Source organism: Sceloporus undulatus, chromosome 6 (assembly GCF_019175285.1).
Source record: "Sceloporus undulatus isolate JIND9_A2432 ecotype Alabama chromosome 6, SceUnd_v1.1, whole genome shotgun sequence".
Classification (NCBI taxonomy): Eukaryota; Metazoa; Chordata; class Lepidosauria; order Squamata; family Phrynosomatidae; genus Sceloporus; species Sceloporus undulatus.
Window position 1 is genome coordinate 103,543,722 of NC_056527.1, and position 25,996 is coordinate 103,569,717.

The following is a 25,996-nucleotide window of genomic DNA, read 5'->3' on the forward strand; positions in this document are numbered from 1 at the left end:
AAATTAGCACCAGCAGGAATAAATAATGGGTGATAGATATTTTTTCCTCTTTGTGTGTCTACACTGATTCTTTAATGGTATATTGTCCAACATACTGATGACTTGATAAAATAAAATTCATTTATACCATTGCCTTTTCATCTAACTCCTTTTGTTTTATAAAACAATGGGACCATCCACTGTTCAGTGCACAAGATAGTGAGCAAAACAATTAAAAAGAAAAACCTCTACAGACAGGGGAAAAAATGGGGGGAGGCAACGATGAGAGCAAAAGCTATTTTTAAAAAAGCAATCGACTGGCACTTATTAATCCCAAGACAGGTGGATGTGGGAACCCGGAATGGCCTCAGCTGACCTTCTGGGATGGCAGCCACAGCGAGGGCGACAGCAATCTTGAAGTAGTAGATGGCGCCGCGGATCCAAGAGCCGCCATGGACGGGGTCGTTGAAATGCCCAATGTTGATGAGCCAGACAGCCACACAGATGAGTGAAATGACCTTGGACAACTGCTCCCCAAACTCATCCAGTTTCTGCTGCAGGGGTGTCTTCTCTTGCTCAGTGGCTGCCATCTCATCGCGGATCTTGCCAATCTCAGTGCTCACGCCTGTGGCGATAACAATGCCAATAGCCTTGCCTGCACCAATGTTGGTACCCTAGAAACAGGTAGAGAAGATGGTGTGGGGAGGGACCAAGAAAAACGAGAGTATAAGGAGATGAAGAAAGCTGTTGGACTATATTGAAGAAATAATATAGTGAAATGGAGCTACCGGAGGTAAGCTAAAAGAGGCTGTGAGCAAAAATCTGGGTTATTCTGCACAATTTCTATCCTGTGAATCTGAGCTGTCATTTAATAAAAGGCCATGGTTTGTAGCTTTTATGGCTATAAAACACAACACTATGCTGCAAGCCTAGACTTTCCCCATACGTCCAGCTGTTATGATTTTAGCCCAACATAGCATTTGAACTGTAGTTTCACAAAATACTGCAAATTATATCAGGAATCCTGACTGCCATGTTCCTGCCATCCCACCCTACCCTTCTAGTCACAGAATGGCTTTTGTGTGCTGCAGAATGCCTCAGGAGGAATAAAAGCACAATAACTTTATTCAAAACAAGCAGATATATGCATATTTACTTTGTAAGTATGTGTATCTTGCTTCCAAGACTTCAGGTTATCTTAGGCCCACCACATCCCTTGGTAATGTACAAACATAACTGGAGTTCTTCTGGAAGAGGCCTATCTAAAGGCCTGCACAGACGGGGAGAAAGAGGTGCCGAGATGCCACCCCTTTCTCCCCCAGGAGGCCGCAGCAACCAAACGCCTAGTGAGCCTTAAAAAGAACCCGCTCCCGACAAGTTCTTTTACTGTGTGTGCTGGGCACCATTGCCACCCTTGTGCACACCGATGACATCTGCACAGCGCAGCGCTATTTGGACACTGTACCACACGTACGTCATCATGGCAGTCCCTGTGTGGACGGGGGCGAGCCACTATGGCTCCCAGACAGCACAGTAGGGCTTGGGAGCGTGCGAACGCTCTGCTCTCCAGAGCCCTAAAATCGGTCCCAGGCCGGCGCTTTGCACCAGTCTGTACCGGACCTAACTCAGTATTCTTTTCACATAAACCAGCTGCATGGCAAACCAGCTGCCTATGGGAAGTTCATAAGGAGGATATGATTACAAAAGCATCACCCTTCTGTGTTCCTCACCAACTGGGGCATTCAGAGGCATATTGCTTCTAATGCTGATGGCAATACATAGCTATAATGATTAGGAACCACTGATAATCTTCTACTCCATTAATTTATCTAATTCCCTTCTTAGAGCCATCAAATTAATGGCCATCACCACATCTTCTGGTACCAAGTTCCACTGTTTAATTAACAAATTAATAAATTATTTGTTGCTGTATGCCTTCAAGTAATTTCTGACTTATGGTGACCCTAAAGGAACCCTACCATGGGGTTTTCTTGGCAAGATTTGTTCAGATGGGGCTTGCCTTTGAGTCCCCTAAAGGCTGAATGTGACTTGATTAGAGTTTCCATGGCTGAGTGGGGATTTGAACCTTGAGTCATATAGCCCCATTCTCAAACCACTACACCATGCTGGCTCTTGTAATAAATTATGCTGTCTATAAAAAGTACTTGAGAATCTATCATTTTAACTGTCTTTAATTTCTTGTCATTCGGAGGTTGTCTACACAGGCGAAAAAACTGTACTCATTTCGCTTCCAATTTTGTAGGAATACATGATGTATGCCCAGTTTCACAGTGAAATTACTTCTTCTAGGCATTAATACCAATTTTAAAAACTCATTTTACTCCACTGTTTTAGAAAATTATAATAAAATAATAAAATAAACAGAGTCTGGTTTATTCTGAGTAGGTGTATCATTAATAGGACCATTGTGGGGTCACTAAGGACCAGGAAAATGCAAGGTAAAGCTGATTTTTTTGTTTGTTTTATTTTTTGTCAGTGTATAAAACCCCTCAATTTCACTAGATGAAATCAATGCTACCTGAGGAAGCACACCATGTTTTCCCCCTGTACATATGACTACAGAGACATATTGAACTCACAGGTCTGTTATGCCTTTCTCTCCTCCTCAATCTCCCCAGTAATCTGTAACTGGGAGGAACGTGTAATGAAATGTCATCATTGCATGGCATTTCCTGTTCCCAGCAGCTGTTTGAGATGGCAGGGAAACAGCAGTGAGGTGATGTTATATCCCTTCCACCATCCCATATCACTACGAATACACATTACTGGGGAGAAAGAGTTCAGTGAGTCTCTCACCACCACCTGAACATAGGACTTAGATCTTCAGCTCTGTTGGTTGAACTCACAGAGAACAGCATGTTCTTCTTGTCCTGGTTCACAGCACGAGGATCTGGGACAGGGTCAGTGTGTTTGATCACGGAGACAGATTCACCTGGTAGAGCAATAAAGAGTTGAATCATCTATCCTTTCAGGAAAGAACCCCCTCCAACAATGCAAAGAGTGTGTACAGATGGGATAGACACACCCACACATACTCCCCCCAAACTACCTTCCCTCACTCACTATCCATTGCTTTATCAATATAACTCATTGTCTCCAGATATTCCTATAACCCAGCTGCTTCCAAATTTTAAGAAATGGCATAAAACAATTATTTGATTTCCCAAATGTTCTCGGATCTGCTGAGTTTTTAAATGGTAGCATCTTACTTTAATGTTATATTTCCTTATTCCCAATTCTTAAAATTGTTAGCCTAGTGAGGAATTTATCGCTGTCGTACATCACATGTGCTGCACAGTGCCTTGTTTAAGAAATAACAATAACTACAACACAGTGTGCTGTACCTGTCAGGATGGACTGGTCCACACGCAGAGTGGTGGATTTGATGGAAATAATACGGATGTCAGCTGGTACTTTGTCACCAACTGCAGAGAGAGAGAGAACATTCATGAATTCTAGCTGCAAATTACTTGATTTGTTTTAATATTTTAAAATGATGTCAACTGTATTTAACATCTCTGTTAGAGCAGAAACGCAGGGTATATATTTCATTATAAATGAATGGATCCTAAACTGTGAGGCTGTAGCAGACTACTGTTGTGGCATGAGGTAAGTACTGGAGTGCCACAAAAAATCTATGTAATAATGAAAGGCATTTGTGCTACCGAAGTAAGTGTACATCTCAGTGAGAAGGCTTCTCCCTCTGTCACATCTTCTGTCCCACTACCTAGAAGCTTTTGCTGGGAGCATATAAGGGTCTAAGTGGAAAATACTTTTAGCATGTTTTTAGCAGATGCTCCATCAAGTAGTACAAGACATCACTCATAGCATGTGGTTTTCCTTCCCTTAGAGTTTAATGTGCTTTCATCCCTGTAATCTGATTGGTAAATGGAAGGTAAGTATGGACCTAATTTGCAATTCTGATTGATGGGACAAGTAACTCTGAGAAAATTCCACGGTGTAAAGGAAAGCATGCTAAAGGGAATTTTTGTTAACATTGACTTTGACCCTCAGCTATATTTGCTTTATATATGATCGGGCCACTTGGGCCTGAAGTGGAGAGGCAGCTGGCTTATCTCCTCTGTAGCTAAGTAGTTCTTACTGTTATACACTCTCACACTCTGGAAAGGCAGGGAAAGAAGCTTCTTTCAAGGACATAGCTGTTTTAGTCTGGATCAATATGCAAAGGGATCTTGCATTACCTTTGCATGTCAGGAAGTAGACTCACATTGATGATAGCTGATGCTACCAACTTCTCTCTTTCAGTTAGTCTCAAAGGTACTACAAGATCCCTTTGCATACTGAAAGAAGTTGATAGCATAAGCTCTCATAGACTTAAGTCTATGATTCTTTCTCTCAGGAATACAAGATTCCTTTGCATAAATGGAAAAACTTGGTGTCATTTTTATCTCCCTTCATGCCACCAACTGCAGTTGGAAACCCTCAGCACTCTGCATGCACCAACTGTATGCCCTCAGTTGGCACCCTTGAGGCAACTCTCAGGTCAATGATATCTCTATCCCATCCTGTGGATGAGTTATGCACCTCACCCATTCAAATCTACTTGCAAAAAGAAGAGTTTTCCATGCCTAGAAGGTGCATGACCAAACAAAAGCAGGTTGTGGTGACCACTGGAGGGCAGTAGAATACAGTGTTGTTAAATCAAGCATAGAAAGAAAGAAGGGAGGAGGGGGGAAATGTGGCAGCACCTGTAAGACTAATTGGCTATTATTTTAGCATGAGCTTTCATAGATATAAACCCACTTCTTCAGTACAGAGTGATTATAAGGCCTGAGGTAGAAAGAATATTTATACAGTTGTGGGAGTAGGATAGAATGTAAAAGGATTCAGAAAGATGCAAATCATGACCTCTGCCTCTGTTAAATCCAGGCCACTCTGTGGACATGGAATGCTAGGGCTAATCATCATCTCTCACACTACCCAATTATTCAAAGGCATAGCCACGTGAGTCTGGAAAATCAGTATGCAAAGTATACTAACTGAAAGAAAGAGGTTGGTAGCATGAGCTTTCATAGATTTCAGAAGCAGACTGAAGTCTACGAAAGTTCGTGCTACCAGTTTCTTTCTTTCAGTTAGTCTCAAAGACCGCTCTTGGCTATGGCAGCATCCTACAAAATTCTGAGATTTATAGTTTGGTGAGAGACACCTTCCAGTGGAGAATTCTAAATACAGTTGGTCCTTCAGATCTGCAGGGGTTCAGTTCTGGGACCCCACACAGATGTGAAAAAATGCAAATATTTCCACCTCATATTCTTAAATAACGGTGACACAAATGTGCATGCTTCACTGTGTCTGTGTTCATGTCAACACCATTTAATAATATGGAGTGTGACAACCCGCAAATGATCAGACTCATTAATCCAAAGCATGTGCAACCCATGGGCCAACTGTACTTCAAGAAACTACGAAGTTTGGGATTCAATAGGATGAAGCCATGGTAGATAAACTGAGATCAAAGTGCTGTAATTGTTCAGTGCAGAAGAGATCCAGGTCTGCTTCCAGACATGCAGCTCATGGCAAAATGCATTCCGTAGCTATTCTACTTCCTCCTCTTTAAGACTGTTTCTTTTATTTTGAAAGAAAAAATGGTGGGGAAACATGGGAGGCTACAAGTAAAATTTTATCAATGAGGCTGAGTGACTGCATAAGAGAAGTCTCATCTCATTATCATCAGCAAAATTAATGAAAAGGAAAAGAAAAATAAAGAGTGGCAGAGACAGAGGGGACATGAAGATAGTTGTAATGTGGGATCATAGCCTTTCCGGAAGCAAAATGTACAACATTCTTGTATGTTTAATAGTTTTAGAGAAAGGGGGATCCTTTCAAGTGTAGTTTTAATTGCCACAAACATTAAAAGTGCAAGAGCATTGTTCTTTGCATCTGGATGACTGACAGCTCAGCAAATGAATGAATGCTTATCCCTACTAAACCTCTAATAAATAGTTTTTCTATTGTTTCAAAACTCAGCACAACTTGTTTAACCACCACGTCTACACTATTGCAGCGTAAAATCTCAAAGCACTTTCTGTCCTTTAAAAAGGCATAGAGTTTCTTCAGGCAGAGTCAAGCTTCAACAATATAAAGAAGTGGTAGTGTTGGAATGATCCCTGTACCAACACCTAAGAATGTAGGTGTAAGATGACATGTTCTCCATGTCTTGAAAGCATGTTTTAACTGTCATGGAAAAGAATTCCCATGGCACAATCCTGTTGATTCAGAAATAAGTCCCATTGAGTTTAGTGGGACCTATCCAAGTAAATGTAGGACTACAGGCCAAGTAGTTTTCTGAAGAATATGTTTTCTACGTGTAGCTTCAAGAGCATATATAAAAGTGTATACCCCGTTTACAATATGGATGCAGCTCTACCATATTACAGACAAAGCGATCTTGAATGCTTTATCTATTTTATTACCTATTTATTTACTTATAAATGCCATAGTGGACTTCCAAATTATAAATAAAAAAACCAACATCTTTGTAATTTCTGACTGAGTTCCTGCACTGACTTTTTTGCTGATATTTGTTTCCTTGTTAAATAATACTTTGGGGCCTATTAAGTAGTCTAAGATATGGTAATTGACCATGTTGTAAATGGGATTTTGAACACTATTTGTTCTCATACTAGTATGATGTTCATGCCACAGCATTCCATTATTTTACAAAACCTGTATTTGAGATACACTATAACAAGCTAGAAGTGAATTAAATTAATTACAGCGAAATCAAATCAAAATAAGTCAGTTTACTGCAGAAATACTTGTTAAAATGTGGCTACTCAGGATTACTTTGCTCCAAATATTTATTTATCCTGCTATGCCATATTTTAATTCAATGGAATCAAGATGTGGATAAAACAAAACCAAACATAGCTTTCCAAAGGACATTTACATTTGATAGACTTGGGTTAGTTTCTTCCACATCTTTCTACTGAATCCTCAAGAAGATTCTTCTCAACACTTATCATACCTTGTGAAAATCCTCCCCCTATCTAGGTTAAATCAAATCACTTCCAAATAGAAGAACCCACTGAGTTCCTCCTCACACACTAAACTCTCAAAAGTTCTCCCATGATGACTAATTCATTTTTCGCTGTAAAGTAGTTTATGGGGCAAGGTATTGACAGCCATTTCTACCAAGCAAACGTACAAGGATCTACAAAAGGAACCATTGGTTGCAGTTAAAGGTCAAATGACATTCCGAGGAACGCCTGGTTCATGAGGAATTGTGAAGAGATATACCTTGAGTGCCCACAAGACCAATGAGAAAAGCCTGAGGGAGGTGAAAATTAGGGTGTTTTGCCCTATTCCTTAACTCCTGGCCACACTGTAGAAACATTGCCCCTATGTGTCTGGCTTTCCCTTTGCCTGTCCCCTCTTCCATCTTATAGGGCACGGTAACCCTAGATGTCCCCATGCACCCCAGCTCGCTTTTCCACCAGCGCATTAAGTGTCTCTCTCGCTCCCTCCTTGCCTGCCTCATCACATTCCCGAGGCATCACCAGCTGCCCGCCACTGTCCATACAAGGTGAAGCCGGTTGTTGGGCACCATTGGCCACCCGGTTGCCTTCTCTCCTTCAAGGGGATGGAGAGGTCATGGGTCCCTTTAACAGGGAGGCGAACTTGAGACCAGGCCAGGTTGGGAGAGAAGTGGCCAAACCCATGTTCCTGCATCTCCAAAACTGCTGGGCCAACCACATTTAAAATCATCATCATCACTACCAGATAATAACAACAACAATAATATCATACTCATTGTTATTATAATTATCAGATGGGATACATATAGTTGACAACAGGCTGCACAGAGCACTTGTCAGAATTATCTCTTACTCAGATCCCCGCCATCCTAGGAGCACAAGGCCCTTGACTTCTCTACAATGTGTATTATTAACCTGTCAAATTCCCTCCCAGTGAATATTGTGAGATCTGTTAGCAGGAGGCCAATTGTAAATGAGGGCACAGGAGCTGTGTTTTGAAGAGGGAATTTTGCCAAGTATGGCTCATCATGAGAAAAGTGAGACCTGCTGAAATTCCCTCTTCTGTGCAATCCACAGGAGCCTTCTCTCCTTCTTTTACATCTGGTCACTTATCACCAGCTTTTAAAAGGGGGGAATTAAAATCACAGGCAGCAGATAAGTGATTCTGGTAAGGACTGTGTGTTATTTGCCATAGCTGGAAATGGGGCCTCTATATTGAGTAGCTGATGGTAGGAATAAAGGAAAAGGCTGTGGCCTTATTGTTCTGCTTTTGAGCTTTGCGGGTGCAACCAGGCAAGCCACTACTGGAGCTCAGATGTAAGACGCAAGATGCTGCTGATATACATTCTTACATTTTTTTAAGGTGCTGTTTCTCAACTAAAGATTTTTTTTATCCCCAAATATGGTTTAAAAGTATTTTATAAATAAATTCAATATGCAATAAACTGAGGATGCATCAAGCAAAATTAGGAAGCTTGATCAAATGAGTAGACTGTGTAACAGAGGGGGAGAGAGACAGAACTTTCTTACTTAACTGCCCCATACAGAGCAAAGTACTCAGAACCTTTGGGAACTTATGCTGGAATGATTCCTGAGCTTATTTCCACATATAAACGTGTGTGTATGTGCATGCAGATACACTTTTAATTATACATTTTCCTATCTATACAGCTATTTGAAAGATGCTTTCTCTTCTCAACTAGAACAAAAACAGGGACTTGACAAAATCCTAAATATGAAGTCAGTGGGCAGGCCTGCCGCAGGGTCAAATTGCCATATGCCCTATTCTATAGTCCTCTGTTGGAAGGATTGTCCAGTCCAAATCTAATTACAACATAAAGAACTGCAAGACAGAAAACAGGCTGAAGCCTTGAATTTGTGGGTCTACAGTTAGCAGCAGAACTGCAGGCTCAGCAAACCCACAAATGTCTTTCTGGTCCCAGTCTTTATTGGTATGATGAGACCTAGGAATCACTTTTGCATATATACCAATAAATGAGCATATGCACAGATGTTATGCAAATGTTAATCTTCTTTTTTCCTCATATTTGGAGGACTTTGGGGTTTTTTGCTATGTTTCCCAGACTCACTCTCTTTTTCACATGCAGATAAATAGGAATTTTTTTGAGGGAGGCAGCCCCATCCCACAAGGGACTGCAGCAGGATAGTGGGTGGCTGAGTGCCCTTTATATTTTGGAAACACCTGTGCAACTTGCCCTGGGAGCAAATGATCTTTGAATTAAATTAATTCAGAGAGAAGGGAGAGGACAAGTTGGCTGCGGGCCTAGCCTGGAGGACAGCTGTTACTCAGTAAGTGCAGCTGAAGGGGATTCCTCAGGGCTCTGTTTTCACTGCTCCACCTCCAGCCTGCAACCTCTATGGGGACTGACTGTTCCCAAAACAACCCCTCCTCTCTCTCTCCTTCTCTGCTGCTCCTCTTGGGTCAAGACAGGCCAAGCCCAAGGAGTAAACAAGCTACTTGATGGAGGGACAGGCATGGCTGGGGAGGAGGGATGGGTGAGCCACAAACATTTTGCTGAAGCAGCATCTCCATTGCCCCCTGTGGACTGAGGTTGAAAGAGGGCACTATCTGAACACATAGGGTAACCCTCCCTACCGATTGTTGGCAAGTGACACTCTGGTTTAACACAATATAAATTTGGTTATTTTCTACAGTGCTGGGGTCGGCAACTATAATGGACCTGGGGGGTAAATTTTTCTTCTCCTGGGACACTCGAAAGGCTGCAAAGACTGACAAAAATTTCAGAAAATCCCCCAAATCTTCAGTTCTCTAACCTCAAAGTGGCCAGATGTTCATTTGTTTTTGAAAAGGGTCTTCCCCTAGGAAAAAAATGGGAATTGGACAGGGATACTAACATACTCAACCTTTCACACACACCTTGAAAGGGGAAATTGGCAGAAGCAGATCCCTAAAAATGCAGGTGGGGAGCAGAGAATAGAAAGAAAAACAGTTCATCTTAGTGCTTGGGAAAGTTACCTTTATAGACAGCAACTCCCAGAATCCTCCCCCCAGACTCTGGTGTTAGTGTTGGCAAGTTGTCATTGACAAGCACTGGCCAGAGTTTGCTGCAACCAGAGAGGGGGACCCCCACTAATTAATTTTCTACCAATGATAAATTCAGATACTCTCAAAAGACATTATTTTATATGTATATTAATTCAGATCTTGTCCCCTTCCTTGCCCTAATTAAGGCCTAATTGACTTTCACTGAACCAACTGTGTAAATCCCAAACAAGAGAGTAGGCCCTACCCACCCTCCTGTGTTTCCCCAAACAGGTCAGTCCTCAGCTTTTTCTTACATAGAAGCTGGCATTTCCTCTTTCTCCTCACCTTCACTTACTTATTGCAACCACAGAAAGCTATTTCTTGCCACACTGCCCACATTTAAACTAACATGCTCCCTTGTTCAAGGCTAAGCTGGCTGAACACACTAAATGCTTAATGTGAACATGCCTGTCCTTGACTTGTTCACCCTTAGTTAGTCCCTCACTTCTCTAACCACCTTGAGTCCCTATACTGGGGAAAAGGCAAGATATAAATAAGTAAAAGGATGATAATAATAATAATAATAATAATAATAATAATAATAATAATAATAATAATAGAGAAAGCATACAGTCAATACAGCCCAAACGTATGACATGCACATCAACAATTCTTTCAACATAATAAACAGTAAGCAGAGGGGGCCTTTCACACAACACATTTATAGCACTATAGTATCACTTTTACTGTCCTGGGAACTTGGGAACTTCTTACAGAATTCTGGGATTTGAAGTTTGGTGAGGCACTAGAGCACTCTGGCTAAACACCCCTCTCTAAACTATAGATCCCAGGATTCCATCAGATGGAACCATGGTAGCTAAAATACAACCATAGCACAATAAATGTGTAGCGTGAAATGACCTCCAGATTTTAAGTACAGTGCTGTTGAAGTGTGAGAGAAAGAATGCCAACTCCTCTTCACAGTGGAGTACGTACACCTGCTCTTGTTTATCTGTGTAAATGTGGCTAGAGTAAGGCTAATACTATGTCCTTCCCAAAGTATTTTTGTCTGATTGAAGAGAATAATACAGTACATCTATTCTAGAAAGCAGAACAAAGTGAAACACTGGGATATCCTCTTCTGGCTTGTCTCAATCCTATTTTCTCAACAAGTAAGTTGAGAAGCAAAGGATGCTTTCCTGGATGGCCCCTATAACAAAGAACAATTAAAGCTGTTGGCCGCCCTCATTTGAGGGTGGCCATTTTGAATGTTACCTCTGTCATCTTTAGTGAAATCTTTCTAATGGCTTGAATTACAGGGGGACTGGTGCTTGTGGGCCACATGGGGCCATCTTATGAAAGATGCTTTGAGTTGTCCCAGCATCTCCTTGGCATTGGTACCCACTCTTTGTTTAGTTTTCTTTACCATGAGCCAAACCCTGGCTCCTTTAATACTCCACCACACCACACTGGAACTTACCTGCCACCTCTGCAATGTCACCAGGAACCATGTCCCTGGCCTTTATTCTCTGCACAGACTTCCTGTCAGACCGATATACTTTGCCCATCTCAGGCTCATACTCCTTTAGAGCCTCAATAGCATTCTCAGCGTTCCTTTCCTGTAAGCAAAAGGATCCAATAACAGTTAAGACATTGTGGAGGCAGCAGTTTGTCCAATCTGACCACTGGCCCACCCAAGAAAGGAAGTTCCTTCATTACCATACCATTCCCTTTCTCCCCAAAGCAAGTAAATAAATAGAATCACAGCAAACTGAGGCTGTGCAAGTCCTTATTAACCATCTTTGTCTTATCCTGCATCTTAACTCTCTCCTGTGTCTTATACCTCCTTCCTGCTTGAAGCAGTTTGCTCTTCTCCCTTCAGACATAGCAATATGGTTATAATAACACTGACCTACTGTACAGGAGTAGTGTAATGGCAACACTAAGTAATGATGTACATGGAGCATTTCGAAGCATGTTATAAATGCTTCTCTTTTTGTGTGTTTGCTAGACAGTGTGTTTACCTGCCATACTCCAACAATGGCATTGGCAATCAGGATCAGCAAGATGACAAATGGTTCCACAAAAGCTGTGACAGTCTCCTCGCCCTCCTCAAACCAGGCCAGAACCTGCCAAGAGAAGAGATGTGTCATTAAATCTGAAGAGGGAGGGAGGAAAGGTGAATCTTTAACCTCCCTTTTGCTCAGATATAGTTCGTGTTCATTTTCCACTTGGGAATTTTGGCTCACCCGTCCCTCTCCTCTCCCCCAATTCCTCTTATCCTTCTGGGGTCACATATGCCTTTTGATTCTTCTTGACATTTGGGATCTAAAGACAGCTGAAGCCAGCCTGCACTTTGCATGTGTACAAGATGAAGCATGTAAGTTGATCCTGCGAAACCTGAGAGCACCGGCACAAAAGGCCCCTGTTTGTCTCTTGTGTGAACATATGGATGTTGTATAAGAGTGCAGGCAGGTGCAAGTGTGCAACAACTGTACACACATAGCTTCACATGTAAAAAGAAAGCATGTGTAAAATTCATACTAAGTGTGTGGATCTGTACTATGTTCCGTGCTTCCCTCTACTGGAGTGAATAGCATATGCATATGTATATAGGTGTTACAGAAATACAGCTTGGGGCTTGTGTGCTTAACACAGATATTGTGGGATCCAGCATGCATCTTGTAATCTACTGCTCTTACATCAAGGATTTGTTATGGAGTTATTATTATCAGAAGGGTGGTGTTCAATCTGTGCCACAAATCTGTTTTGTAATGATTTGAAAATCTCTCAACCAGTTTTTGGCTCATCCACTCATTCTTGCTAGTACAACCAGTGGTAAAGGATTATAGGGATTGCAGTCCAACAACACCTGGAGAGTCATGCATTCCCTGTTCCATGTGTTGCTTTTAAAAATAGCCACAGTATCGGAAACCATTATGTCCACATAGCCAACAACAAAGGATGTGAATGTTCCTAAGTTTGCTGGTGTTTAATTGTAATGTGGAGGGGCAAATGCTGAAGCCCAGGCATCAAAATGAAGAGTGGAGCTAGATTGTTCACAACTTATTCTCCCTCTCTTTGGCATTCCCAGGCTTATGTTTTATAAATGTGGCAACTGAATTCAGTATTCTAAAAAGACGGCTGTTTTTCCAAGTCTAGAAATCCCATCATGCCCTCTCCAGATGTGCATGAGGAGAAGGAAGAGGAAATGGATGGTGACAGGACCAGAACACACCTAGTCATACGTAGCATTGGCTCTACCACTAAGAAGAGTGAGGCGATGGCTTCAAGTAGTAGCTAGATTATTCTTGACACTCTTTTGGAGTATAGAGCTATGTGTGCCACACAGCCTATCCTTATCCCTTAAGCTGGTCTGTTGTCCTCAGGGGTGGTGGAAGATGCTATCCTATCACTAGCATCAAATTAATCTAACAGTACAGTCAGCTTCTATATGTGGCGGCATGGGGGACAGGGCACCATCTTGTCTTTCTCTTCAGGCAGAAGCACCACAGGCCTTCTGATCCTTGGCTGAAAAAACTCAAAAGTTCCTAGGTTTTCTGAGAAGAAGGTATAGGGCTCCGGCTACATGAGAACCAAGCCATTAACTGTGACCTTTACAACGACCTCCTATTGCTGAGTTAGACCATGTGCTCCTGGGGGATTTAGTGTCGCACTCTAAGCGGAGTGCATCTCAGGTGTCAAGAAACTAGGCAGCAGGGAAGGCTATGGCCAAGGAAGCCAGCCTGAACTTCTGTTGCTTCAGATTTTGTGGTGGCAGATGCAATAGGGAAGTTGCCATAAAAGACTGGGAAAGGCTCAATCTCCCATTAACCCAAGAAATTCTTCCATAAAAGAACATTGTTGTTCTGATGCTTGATTCAATACTGGATATTTGTTGTTTTACTCGTTTCTTATGATGTTTTTAATTTGTTGTTTTAACTTCTAGATTGTATGCCATAGGCAGGCTTTTATATATTTTTGATTTTACCTGGTTTTGTACAGCGCCGTGTACATTTACGGCGCTTTATAAATAAAGCTAATAATAATAATAATAACGTAAAGAGCAGGGAACTTCTTGTCTTCTTATTGGCTTTAGCATATGTATTTATTAGAGTGGATACAGAAATCAATAATATGATCAGTGATTATATCCCTACATTTTATTATGACAACTTTCTCTGGACATGCAGCTTACTCTACAGGTACTGAAGGGCCTATGGCTCTCAGTTTATAACAGAAGATGGTAGCGCACAGAACCTATTAGTTTACTACAAGGGACTTTACTACCCCCTCCATTCTAGAGCTGTTTTCTCTGGTTTTAATAAGGCAGAGGAAGGAAAAGACAGATGTGCATTTCATTATATAAGAATACATGTGACATTTTAAAATGTTTAAATAAAACATAGATAGCTTGCCTTTAAATGCAGAGGGACAAACCAGACTACTGAATTCATAGGTTAACAGTTCTGTCAAATATACTGTGTGTAGGCAAAAGGAAGCTAAACTTGGGCTGTGGGACACACACACCACTCCACAATCTCTTGCTCTGAATGTACACCTTTAATTTAAGCACTCTTATATTTAAATATATGTGATGAGGGAAAATACAATCTGTAGTTTATACACTAGCATATGAGGCACCTTCCAAATCTGAATCAGATTGCTCACTGAAGTCTTATCTGCACTGCAGGAATAATGCAGTTTGACACCACTTTATCTGCCATGGCTCAATGCTATGGAATTCTGGGATTTGTAGTTTTGTGAGCTATCTAGCCTTCTCTGTCAGAGCACTCTGGTGCCACAGCAAACTATAAATACCAGAATTCCATAGCACTGAGCCATGGCAGATGAAGTGGTGTCAACCTTTATACTTTCTACAGTGCAGGTTAGACCCAAGTCAAATTATTTTGCCCTCCAAGTCAAATTATTTTGTCCGAATCCAGAGTAAACTTGGGCTCTCATTAACTTCTCCAATTATGGATGATGAGCCTTATCTATGTGTGCTACTACAGCTTCCCCTCCTCAACCCCTAAGGATATAGGTGAGGCCTTACCATTACAGGCTATGTCTCTTCACATTACCCAGCTATTTTCCCTCTTCACATACATTTAAATATAAGACTGCCTAGGTCATGGATTACAGAGCTCTCTAAGGAGTTTATCACACTGGGGCTAATTTCGGCATTAAAGAAAAACTAAAATGCATTTAAAGCATCCCATAAATAAAGTGAAAATGGCAAGTAATTGCACGAATGATTATCATGTACAATTGACCAAATAAAGTAATATCAGGAATGTATTGTCACTGAAATCCCAAAAGTAAAAATATTGTGACCACTTTAATGGTGGGTTTTGTGTGACGTTGCGTGAAATTGTTTCATGTTTTTACGTCATTTTTTTCTGGGATGTGGCTTGGGCCTGAGTTTCTTGCGGGAATGCCTCTCCCTACATAATCCGCCCCGCACTTTTAGAACATCAGGGAAGAATTTGTTGGAATTACACACAACCAGGCTAACTTCCACTTTCCAGAAAGCCTTTACTGCAGCTGCTCCAAAACTCTGGAACAGTCTCCTGGAAGAGATCCATCTCACTACCTCCTTGGAGGCCTTTAAGAGGGCAGTTAAGACGGATCTCTTCCAGCGATCTTACCCACTTGATCTCTTATAAGACATATTTGACCTCTTTGATCTAGATTGAAACATCTCTCTCCTTTCACTTTGATAGTATCGTTTTTAATTGTTATCTATTTTTATATTCTATTGTACTATATTGCTGTTTTTATTGTTGTGTTTTGTATTTGTATATTGTATATTGTATTGGGTTGTAATCCCGCCTCAATCCACCTAGGAGAGGCTGGGAAATACAAATAAAAATTTATTATTATATTATTATCATATTCACAGGATAAACTCCCAATCTCTTTCATGTGATAAACTCCTAACATAGATCAGAAAAATTAGAGTTCCCCAGAAACTGTTAGTACTATGACCAATAGGCATCCAATATAGTCTCTCGCCTACAATGTAGCTCAGCATATCTTTCTTCTCCATATGTCTCCAAACTGCAACAGCCATTGCACCAAGCAATCCTATCTCCCTCAGCCCTGTGTCCTTTAATCCATATTCTCTTGGCCACAGTTCTGTGGATACTTACAAAGGAGATGCAGGCTGCGAGTAGAAGAATTCGCACAAGCAAGTCTTCAAATTGTTCCACCACCAGTTCCCAAATGGTTTTGCCTAATAACCAAGAAGGGATTAAGTTAAAGCCTCAGTAGAGGAAACAGATGAGGGAAAACAATGTGGTCTACCCTACCCAGTTTCTGAGGGTGAGTAGAAGAGGTGTGTAAATAGGGAAAGAGAAATTGGGGGCACTCAAAATGACCTGCATTTGGCCCCAAAGATGGATTCAGTTTGGGAGAGGTTTTTGGACAAGGCCTAGTTGTGTAGGCTGGCATAATGTCAGGTCTTGGGGAGCTTTCTTTGATAACCTTGTACATTAAGAAAACCCTAGTAGGGAACAAGTGACTTCAGGAGAGGAATGTGAAGTAGAAGAGTCATGGAGAATACTTGTTCCTTTCCCTATCCTTGCTTCCCAATTCCAATTTGTCTTTTCTGAACTGATTTTTCTACCTTTAGGATTCCAAAAGGGTGTTTGCCATCCAGAGGAAGCACCTCCTTCCTTTCAACTAGTCCACATCCACCAAGGCTTGCTGAGCAGCACCTCAAAGGGTGGACATACTTAACTTTCATCCCTCGGTGCCCTGCCAGGATCTTTGGCAGGACTTGCTAGTATCCTGATGTTGAGGCCTTAAGAGCCAGAGATGGCATTTGAAAGTTACGGGTCACCTGGCAATTCAGGCAATGGAGTCTGGTAGGAGAGAGGCACAGCCTACTGACGTTTGCAGGGGAACAAGAGTTTTTTGGCTCTCAGGAAGGCTGGGACAAAACAAACAGCAAAAGAGTTTTCCAGGCTCTGTAGAAAATAAGCTATCCCTTTGATTCCAGTCTTCAGTCTGAAATTTTAATCCTTGCTTTGGAGACCCTGAGAAGAAGTCTCAAAGCCTAAAACTCCGGATCAAACATGAAATCATGGTTGTTGTTCCACAAAGTCAGCAAAACTAATTTAGCCCAGAGCAGATCAGACTACAGAGTGGTTTCCTAAGGCCTCCCAATAACTCTTCATATACATTTTGGGGACTCACCTTCTTCAGCTGGGAGTTCTGTGAGGTTTGGAGACAGCACATTGGAAGAGAAGAGAAGAGAAGAGAAGAGAAGAGATGGTTAGGGTCATGACTGTTATGATTACTTTGTGGATTGGCTTGTCAGGTACAACTGGAGACAGAGGAGTCTAGAGTTTAAAGCTCTGTGATAAAGTTTAGAATTCAAGTTTAGAGTCCCATATAGAATTCAAGATGAAAATCTGGGCTCAATGCTGAACTCTTTAAAGTAAGGCATAGGATCATTTTAGGGTTGTAGGATTGATTGTGAGGGAGACATGGGACAGAGCGGCAGACTCTAAGGTGTCCTTTATGGGATGTAACTTTGAAAAATGCAATTGGGCCCAAGCTACTGTTGCAAAATTAAGTTTAAGGTAGGAGGGTTTGCTGAGAGAACTCCAGGAGGAGACAGAAGACATGTTCTGTTGTCTCTTACATGCAGTTGCAAACTCAGGAATATAATGACAAGTGGCATAGGCACACACAATCCAATCCACTCCTAACCATAATCCTACTGGGGTGTCCAACACTTGAGTCCTCTCCCATTTCCTTCACTAAAAGTGAGACTAGCATCTAGGAAGGTGTTTTACATGGGAAAAGAAAGAGAAACAACACAGCCCTTAATATTCAATTGTTGCATCTTTGACAGAATGCTACTACTCCCCAAAGCAAGACTCTTTTGTCCATATTGACCCCTGCATATATTACAACCATGACATTTGTAACTAAGTCCATGTTCCCCAAGGACATCCCTTTCTTACATCTACCTTGCATTCAAATAGCCTCCCCAGTAGTTATGGACTATCAACACTGCCCTCTCCCTCCCCCCAACCTCCCGGCTGCTCCTATAAGTTGCCCATCAGCAATTTTGATATCTAGTTCATACCAAAGGGAATTACTGGGTTATTCTTAGCAAAGCAGCAGCTGCCCTGTCCCCAGCCAGGCTACCGCCCCCCAAGCTTACAATCTTCAGTGCTCCTTTTCTCTCACTATTGCTTCTGTCTCTACTCTTGTTCACTTTCTATTGTCAGCTTCAAATCCTCACTCAGCTCTTCCCTTCTGAATTTCTTTCATTCTCTCTAGTGACTATGTAACAATTATGATGCATTGGGTTCCATCCTCCCATTTCCTCTCCTTCTGTTCATCCATCCTTTCAGTTTATAACCCATGCTTTTGTATCCATAAACTTTTGCATCTCTTGGGTGATCATCCTTGCTTTCCTTTGGCTTTCATATCCATCTTTCCAACCCTGTCCTTTCTGCTGGCTGCCTGTCTTCCCTCCTTCTTTTCTTCTGTACTTCTCTCTGCCCATTTCTGCATTCTGCCACCTGGCCATTTGGGTACCAGGAGGACCATGGCTTCGATAGACACTTACCATTGTGTCCATACTTTTCCAGGTTCTTCTTCACCTGGTCAGGAGAGAGACCTGTGTGCTCATTCACTCCAAAGTAAGCCAGGCACTCCTCCCCTGTCTTGGCATGGGCGTTCTCCATTTCTGCCCTACCACAGCTGCCCCGATGCTGTGTTTAAAGACGTTCTCCTCTCTTCTCCTTTGCCTAGGCCTGCTTTTGCTGCTCCCTGACAGTATGGTCAATGGAGTGTCACTCGTGCCCCCTTTGAGTTCCTCCTCCTTCTCAGCAGACCATGGTCCTTGGCACACAGTATCCAACGATGGAGGGAAAGCCCATACGACCCGTCCTCGTACAGAAGCCTTCACCGAGCTCTGAGGCTGGCACACGTCCTTATGAGGCAGCCTGGGGCCCAGATCCTCGGACATTGTTGGTGGGTCCCCATTGGGTGACTGGCGCTGACATCACCTCAGCCACCAATTCGCATATGGCCTTCTGCGGAGAGAAGGTATTTTTGCTGACTTGAGAGGGAGAAGCCAGGAGGATGGTTGGCTTGAGGGAGGGGGGAGTAGGGGAGAGGAGGCCTGGTGTCCACAGACCCATGTGTCACTCAAACACTCGCCTGTTCCTTGCAAGAGATCTCACTCTAGCCTCTCCCTCCTGCCTCTAGCAGATTTAGGGTTTATTTCTGTCTCTTGTCATCTATAATGAAGATACACAGAGAACTGGGTTGCCCTCATTCGCATATATGTGGCTTCTCATGCCTTTCTGTGTAAATGGGAAATACTATATAATACCTTCAATACTAGATGATAAATCACCTATATATCTTGCATACATGCATATAGTATGAGTACTGTGTCAGTCCATCTACCTCAGTCTCTCACAGTGACCAGACAGATGGCCCAAGGAAACTCATAGTCTGGAGTGCCCTACTATTAGTCTTTGTCTAATTGAGGTGTATTGTCTCTAAGCAGGGTTGTTGCACCTTAGGCTGTTGTGGCCAATAGCCAAAAATCCGACATAACGTGAATGAACCATTTATTATGGTGGTTGACACAAATCCTATTGTCAATTGGCTCATTGATGTCATTTATTAGTTATATGTTGTATGTATATATGATACAGTTTGCCCTTAAAATTTCTCCATTTTATTAGGTGAGCTCCATATAATTTAAATTTTAAAAAGAAGTGTAATTTTTCTTTATTTCTTTTATGAGAGTTGTAAACGATATGTCAAGAAACCTGAGTAAATTCAGTGCGGTAATATGTTTTTCTGGTTCAAATGCAAGACCCTCCTACATCCTGTGTTTCAAATGAATGCATAATTTACATTGTTTTTACAGCTATAAGCAATGATTTCTTCATATTTGTGTTTTGAATGCTTTTTCCTCTGCTTGTGGTCACTGAGTCAACTCCAAATGTGGTCATATTTAGAGTCGACCCATTTAGACCAATGAGTCTTAAATTAAAACTAGCATAGGTTATTTTTATTTCAATTGATCTGTTCTCCCTATTGCTAAATCTATATCAAATCCATTATGTTTTCCCTCTTCCACAACATAAATCTGTACATGGCTATTCAGAAGTAAGTCTCACTGGATTCAATAAAACTTACTCTTTGGAAAGTTGGTATATAACCATTCCCTTACCTAAGTATGTGGAAAGTGTTATTTGTGATCAAAATAGGCATCCAGAGTAGATTTCAGTCAGATCTGTATTATTTTTCACTAAATTACATTTTCAATGTCAGTAACAAACATGAAAATACAGGTAATGACATTTAAGATATAATATATGAAGTTTATAGATCAGAATGTAGACAGAACATATTCACCTGCCTTATATTGGCTTTGTTCATGTAATCATTATTATAAGCACTGATTGACTGCAGCTGTCTAGAGTCACAGGTTGCAGGGATCTTTCCCAGTATTTCATTCTGAACTTTTTTACAGTCTATGGTCTCCTCTTTCTTGAGTGGTTCATTTGGCCCATTTCCCTTCCCTTTCCACGCATGAAGCTAGGCAGCCACATGAGTCAAATGATCACTGGTTGTTTGAAGCTTTCATCAAATGATAGCTCAACACGCACATTGCCAAAATAGTTTATCGATACATCTCCTAAGAGCATGAACCTTCACCTGAAAGAAAGCTCCTTCCATGTGGTGAGATTATCACTTCTTGTGTGGATAACAACTTGTCTGAATAAGTTGTTGAGCTGGTTAAATATAGCAAATAATGTGTTGATGATTACTTAAATCTTTTTTTAAAAATGAGACATTTAAGAATTGGAAACAAATCAAAAACTCCAAATTAAGATAATTAACATTTTTGAAAAAATAGTTGCAAATATTTTTCAGATATTTTGGAGACATGTCCCCACAATCTAACCCTAACCAAGAAATAACAGCAAAGACGCATTTCCTTGGTGATCTTTGGGTATCATATGGGTACCCACTTTTCAAGTACCATACAGAATGATAAACAACTCACTGAAAATTTTGGAGTATACAGAGTGTTATGGTGAGATGTGTGATGTAAAATTTTGTGTCAAGGCTTTATGATGTGGATATTATGTTTGGTGAGATAGAGTGCCTATGTTTCCTGCATTTCAGAGGACAGTCTTTAACTTGAAGATACCTTCTATTTGAATGGCTGTCCAGAGTCTAAATCAAGTCAGGCTAAAAGATAAAGAACCATAAAAAGGTGGAAACAAGAGAGTTTACATCACCAGTTAATAGTGAGCAACCAAACAGCAGTCTAAAAAGCATTTAGGTTGCTTTGCCATAGGTATCCCCACTATGGGAAACACACTGTGTTAAATTTAATAATTATTTATACCTTTCATTAATTCCTCACTTCTGGTCTGACTTCCAGGAAAGCAAATGGGAAGAATGAAGTTAGTGCATGGAGGTGTAGGAAATAGATTCCTTGAGCATTACAAGCATCTTTGGTTTTGGTTCCCACCCATCCCCATTTGACATTTGTATGATAGTAACAGCTTCTTTCCAAGAAGTACCTGAATTCAAGGGTGATGGATAGTAGGCGCTCCCTTAACTCATCAAGTAAAGAGGTGATGAATGTGTCTGGAGATTTCTAAGGACCTGTTGTGGGGAGGGGAGAAGGAGGAGCAAGAGATGGGCTTCTGAGGCAATTTAATCTAGCATGGGGTCAGTAGAATAAATGGGGGGAATTGAAACCTCATATCACAGATCAGCATAATGTGTTTGTTTGTTTTTAAAACCCTGTTGCTATCTAGGGAAAGGATTCCCTATAAAATATGACTGGATTTTTGCATGGCAGCTGTTCATGTTGTGAGTTAAGCAGCAGTTAAGAATGCAACTTTTCCCAGGGACAGCCCTGGAGTCAAGAACAAGAAGCTGATAATGTGGGCTGAGTGAACAGCAGCATATGATCTTGCATTCATCCAGAGATAAGGTTGCTCACCAACCCAATGCCAAATGCAAGAAGAATGAGCTTTGTTGTTGTTGTTGTTTGAACTTCAACTACCAGAATTCCCAGTCAGCGTGACTACAGGATGTGGAATTTGAGGATTTGTAGCCAGCATGGTGTAGTGGTTTGAGTGTTGAACTACAACTGTGGGGATCATGGTCTGATTTTCTACTTGGATGTGGAAACTCACTGTGGGGCCTTGGACAAGCACACTCTCCTATGCCTTAGGGTCTACATAAGTCAGAAATGATTTGAAGGCCCACAAGAACAACAAACTCCCCAAAAGCTAATTTTCTAAATTGTGGGGAATTATATCTAAAGGCTATATTGCCGAAAAGAATAATTATTACTACATTGATTTTGACACTGTGCTTTCGTAACCCAGTCCTATGCATGCTTATGTTACTGCACTTGACTTGATTCTTCTCAAGATGGGGTATCACTTACACAGAGGAAAGCCCTAAGAAGTTTATTCTCATGTAGGTGTGCTTAGGACTGCACCCTTACAGTCCCTTATCTTCCTCATTTTACCCAGACGACAAACCAGAAGTAAAACAAGTTATAAAGAGTGTGATGATTGCGACAACGGGACTTGTCAGCAAGGCGTTATGCCACCATCTCGGTCATCTCAAACCTGTTCCACACAAGCAGTTTGTAGCAGATAGTAATAAGACCTGTCCAAGTTCTGAGGTGATTCAGTAGACTGCATTATTTCAGACTAGACTTGGGAGATCACCATACTGAATGTGAAGTTGAAGACTTTCATAGCCAGCATCCATAGTTTTTTGTGGGTTTCTTGGGCTATGTGGCCATGTTCTAGAAGAGTTTATGCCTGATGTTTCGCCTGCATCTGTGTCTGGTATCTTCAGAGAATGCATTCTCTGAAGATGCCAGCCACGGATAAAGGCAAAACGTCAGGAATAAACTCTTCTAGAACACGGCCACATAGCCCGAGAAACCCACAAAAACTACATTACTGAATGTTTCCCCAATTTTGTTGTTAACAGGGTTGGGAGGTGATGGCATCTTCTTGCAAGTAGAAAACTAGGATAGCAAGAAGAGGCTGAAACACATTGCTTTTCTCAATGTTATTTTTGTCTAATTGCAGGAAATATGTGCATTTGTTCAAAAATGGCATCCATCAGCAGGCCCGTTGCAAGAATGTGGCACCTTTGGGCTGCTAATGTGGCCCCATCCCTGACACATGCCCTGGAGTGCCCTTTCGAACTGGCATTCCATTCAGCACCTGGCAGCTGCCATTAAAATTTCCAACAAAGTTCCCAAACACAGTGTCACTCTGGGACATTGTGGGCCGAGCTTGGAAAACTTAATTTTTAAAAACTACAGTTCCCAAAATCCTCAGAATGGTGGCTGGGAAATTCTGGGAGCTGTAGTCCATGATGCATTTACTTCTCCAAGATGCATTTACACGAAATTAAAATTACATTTGCACAATCCCAATGCCCACAAGAAAGTCCACTAACATTTGGAAGCACCTATCCTGGGGCTCACCCTTTTGCACTCGCAGTCTGAAGTGGCACAATCCAGGAAAATTGCAAAACAACTGGTCTGAGGAGGGAGCCCCTTCTGGCTGACAAGCCTCTGCGGCTGCACCCTTCTTCCACTGGGAACGATTAGCAAGTGTTTTTTGTCACATCATGAGCTTTCCTTTAGCGCCACCTCACCCTGACCCCCCTGGCCCCTCTCTTTGCTGCTGCCTCCTCTGCACCCAAAAAAGACATGTGATTCCTCAGGACTCTCCCCGATGGGAACATTAAATCCTCTCTGGCCCACGGACACCAAATCCTTGTGTGTGCAGTGGTTTGGGGGCAGTTAAGAGGAAGATAAGGTTACTTGACGGCTGCTGCGGTGACATTCTTTGCTTTAACCTGAGGCTGAACCTTCACTGCATCCTTCTTGCCCTGCTAGCAGTCAGCCCAGCCCCTGAATCTCCCTTCCCTTTGCCTCTGAACACCCCAGATCTCATTTTCATACACAAACGCCTAGTATTGCAGATGAAGTCCTACTGAGACACTGGTCCCAAACACACTGCAGAAATAATCCAGTCTGAGATTCCGATTCTGGGAATCATAGTTTATTGTGGTACCAGAGCTCTCTGACAGAGAAGGCTAAATGTTTCACAAAACTATAGTTCACAGAATTCCATAACACTGAGCCAGGGCAATTAAAGCGGTCTCAAACTGGTTTATTTCTGCAATGTGTTTGGAGCCATTGTCAATGGGCTCTGTTATTTCGTTATTTGTTACTTCACAGAGCAATAGTTGTTAGCAGACTGCTTTTAAAGTCTCCATAGAATCACAGAATTGGAAGAGGCCACAACAGCCATCCAGTCCAACCCTCTTCCATGCAAGAATACACAATCAAAGCACCCCTGACAGATTGTCATCCAGCCTCTGCTTAAAAACCTCCAAAGAAGGAGACTCCGCCATACTTCAAGGGAGTGTGTTCCATTGTCAAACAGCTTTTACCATCAAGAAATTCTTCATAATGTCTAGGTGAAACCTCTTTTCCTGTAGTTTGAATACATTGCGTCATTTCCTAGCCTCTGGAGCAGCAGAAAACAAGCTTGCCCCATCCCCAACATGACATCTCTTCAAATGTTTCAACATGGCTATCATGTCACCTCTTATCTTTCCTCTTCTCCAGGTTATACCCAGCTCCCTAAGCTGCTCTTCATAGGACATGGTTTCCAGACCTGTCACCATTTTGGTCACCTTCCTTTGGACACACTCCAGCTTGTCAACATCCTCCTTCAGTTGTGGGGCCCAGAATTGGACACACTATTCCAGATGAGGTCTGGCTAAAGCAAAACAGAGTGGAGCTATTACAAGCTGCTCAGAAGAAAATTTCAAAATCATATGGGCAGCTGGTGTGGTATAGTGCTTAGGTTCTACATCTTGGTGTGGTGGTTAGTTGAGATATGCATAGATAGAGGGACTGTGCACATCAGCTAAATCTCAGATCTTTGTGGTATAAATATGGGCATGTCAAGAGCCCTTTTCTAACATGTACCATACAAAGAGTAAGGAAATATGGTGTGTGTGCTGTGGTGGAAAGGTGTCTGGCAGCAGGCTCTGCCCCTCATTATATGCACTTCCTTGATCACCTGAATCAGTTACATGAAAATTAATTCAAACATGACTTCTGATCCAGATGAATCAACCCATCTTGTGTATAGTTGTCCCTAACTGCATAATGCTGAAGCAAAGGCAGGGAGGCCAGGGTACAAAGGACCCTGCTGCAAGCTGGAAATTAAGTTATAAGTAACACAATCAACTATCATTAGTGCTGAGGAGATAAAGAGAGTGATAGCAAGGGTGGACTGTACACAATATTTTTACAATATTTTAAATTATTTTTAAACAAACTTTGTGGACAACGAACCTTCAGAAAGCAAAGGACTTTATCACACGTGAGGAATTTCTCTTAATTTCAAATGAAAAGAAAGTGGGGCCAGAACGCATTCACGTGAATTTGTTAGTTCAGCGAATTTACATGAATTTGAAGTGCATTCAAACTGACTTCCCATTGCCCAAAAATAGCTTGCCATTGCCCGAAATTGCTTGTGGTAGTCTATCACGCAATAATGTCATATCCCATGATTACATTCAGACTGACTTCCCATTGCCTGAAATTGTGTGTGGTAGTCTATCACGCAAAAACATTAAACCCCATGATTGAGTTCGGATCGCCATTGGATTATACTTCCAATTTACCTTGTCTGATAAACTCCAAAGGTGGCATTATCTGAGCCACCCATGAAAAAAGGGAACATTTTGGATTTTGGAATTCTGGATAAGAGAGTTTTCTTTACGTTCAGTAATAACCCTGATTTTGCACTTTCTGCCTTGATCTTCCTTAGCTCTTGCTCTGTGATGTTGCTTGGTCACACTGACCTCATTTTCATCATCAGTGAAACACTGGAGGATAGGCACTTCCTATTTCAACAAC

At 41.7% G+C, this 25,996-nt stretch overlaps 1 protein-coding gene across 2 annotated transcripts in view; it reads right to left on the reverse strand.

Annotated features, from left to right (window-relative positions):
* ATP2A1 (ATPase sarcoplasmic/endoplasmic reticulum Ca2+ transporting 1) overlaps positions 1-18,958 on the reverse strand; it is a 41,728-nt gene extending 22,770 nt beyond the window's left edge. Inside the window, exons 1-8 of one of the 2 annotated variants that reach the window (XM_042474556.1) lie at positions 18,599-18,958; positions 17,209-17,226; positions 16,161-16,243; positions 12,030-12,134; positions 11,486-11,624; positions 3,345-3,425; positions 2,847-2,932; positions 356-653 (exon numbers count right to left, since the gene is read on the reverse strand). In XM_042474556.1, coding sequence (XP_042330490.1) covers positions 356-653; positions 2,847-2,932; positions 3,345-3,425; positions 11,486-11,624; positions 12,030-12,134; positions 16,161-16,243; positions 17,209-17,226; positions 18,599-18,716 — 928 coding nt within the window. In that variant the 5' untranslated portion in view covers positions 18,717-18,958. The remainder of the gene's footprint in view (positions 1-355; positions 654-2,846; positions 2,933-3,344; positions 3,426-11,485; positions 11,625-12,029; positions 12,135-16,160; positions 16,244-17,208; positions 17,227-18,598) is intronic. The other variant, XM_042474557.1, reaches the window with a different exon arrangement.
* Positions 18,959-25,996: the final 7,038 nt, after the last annotated feature.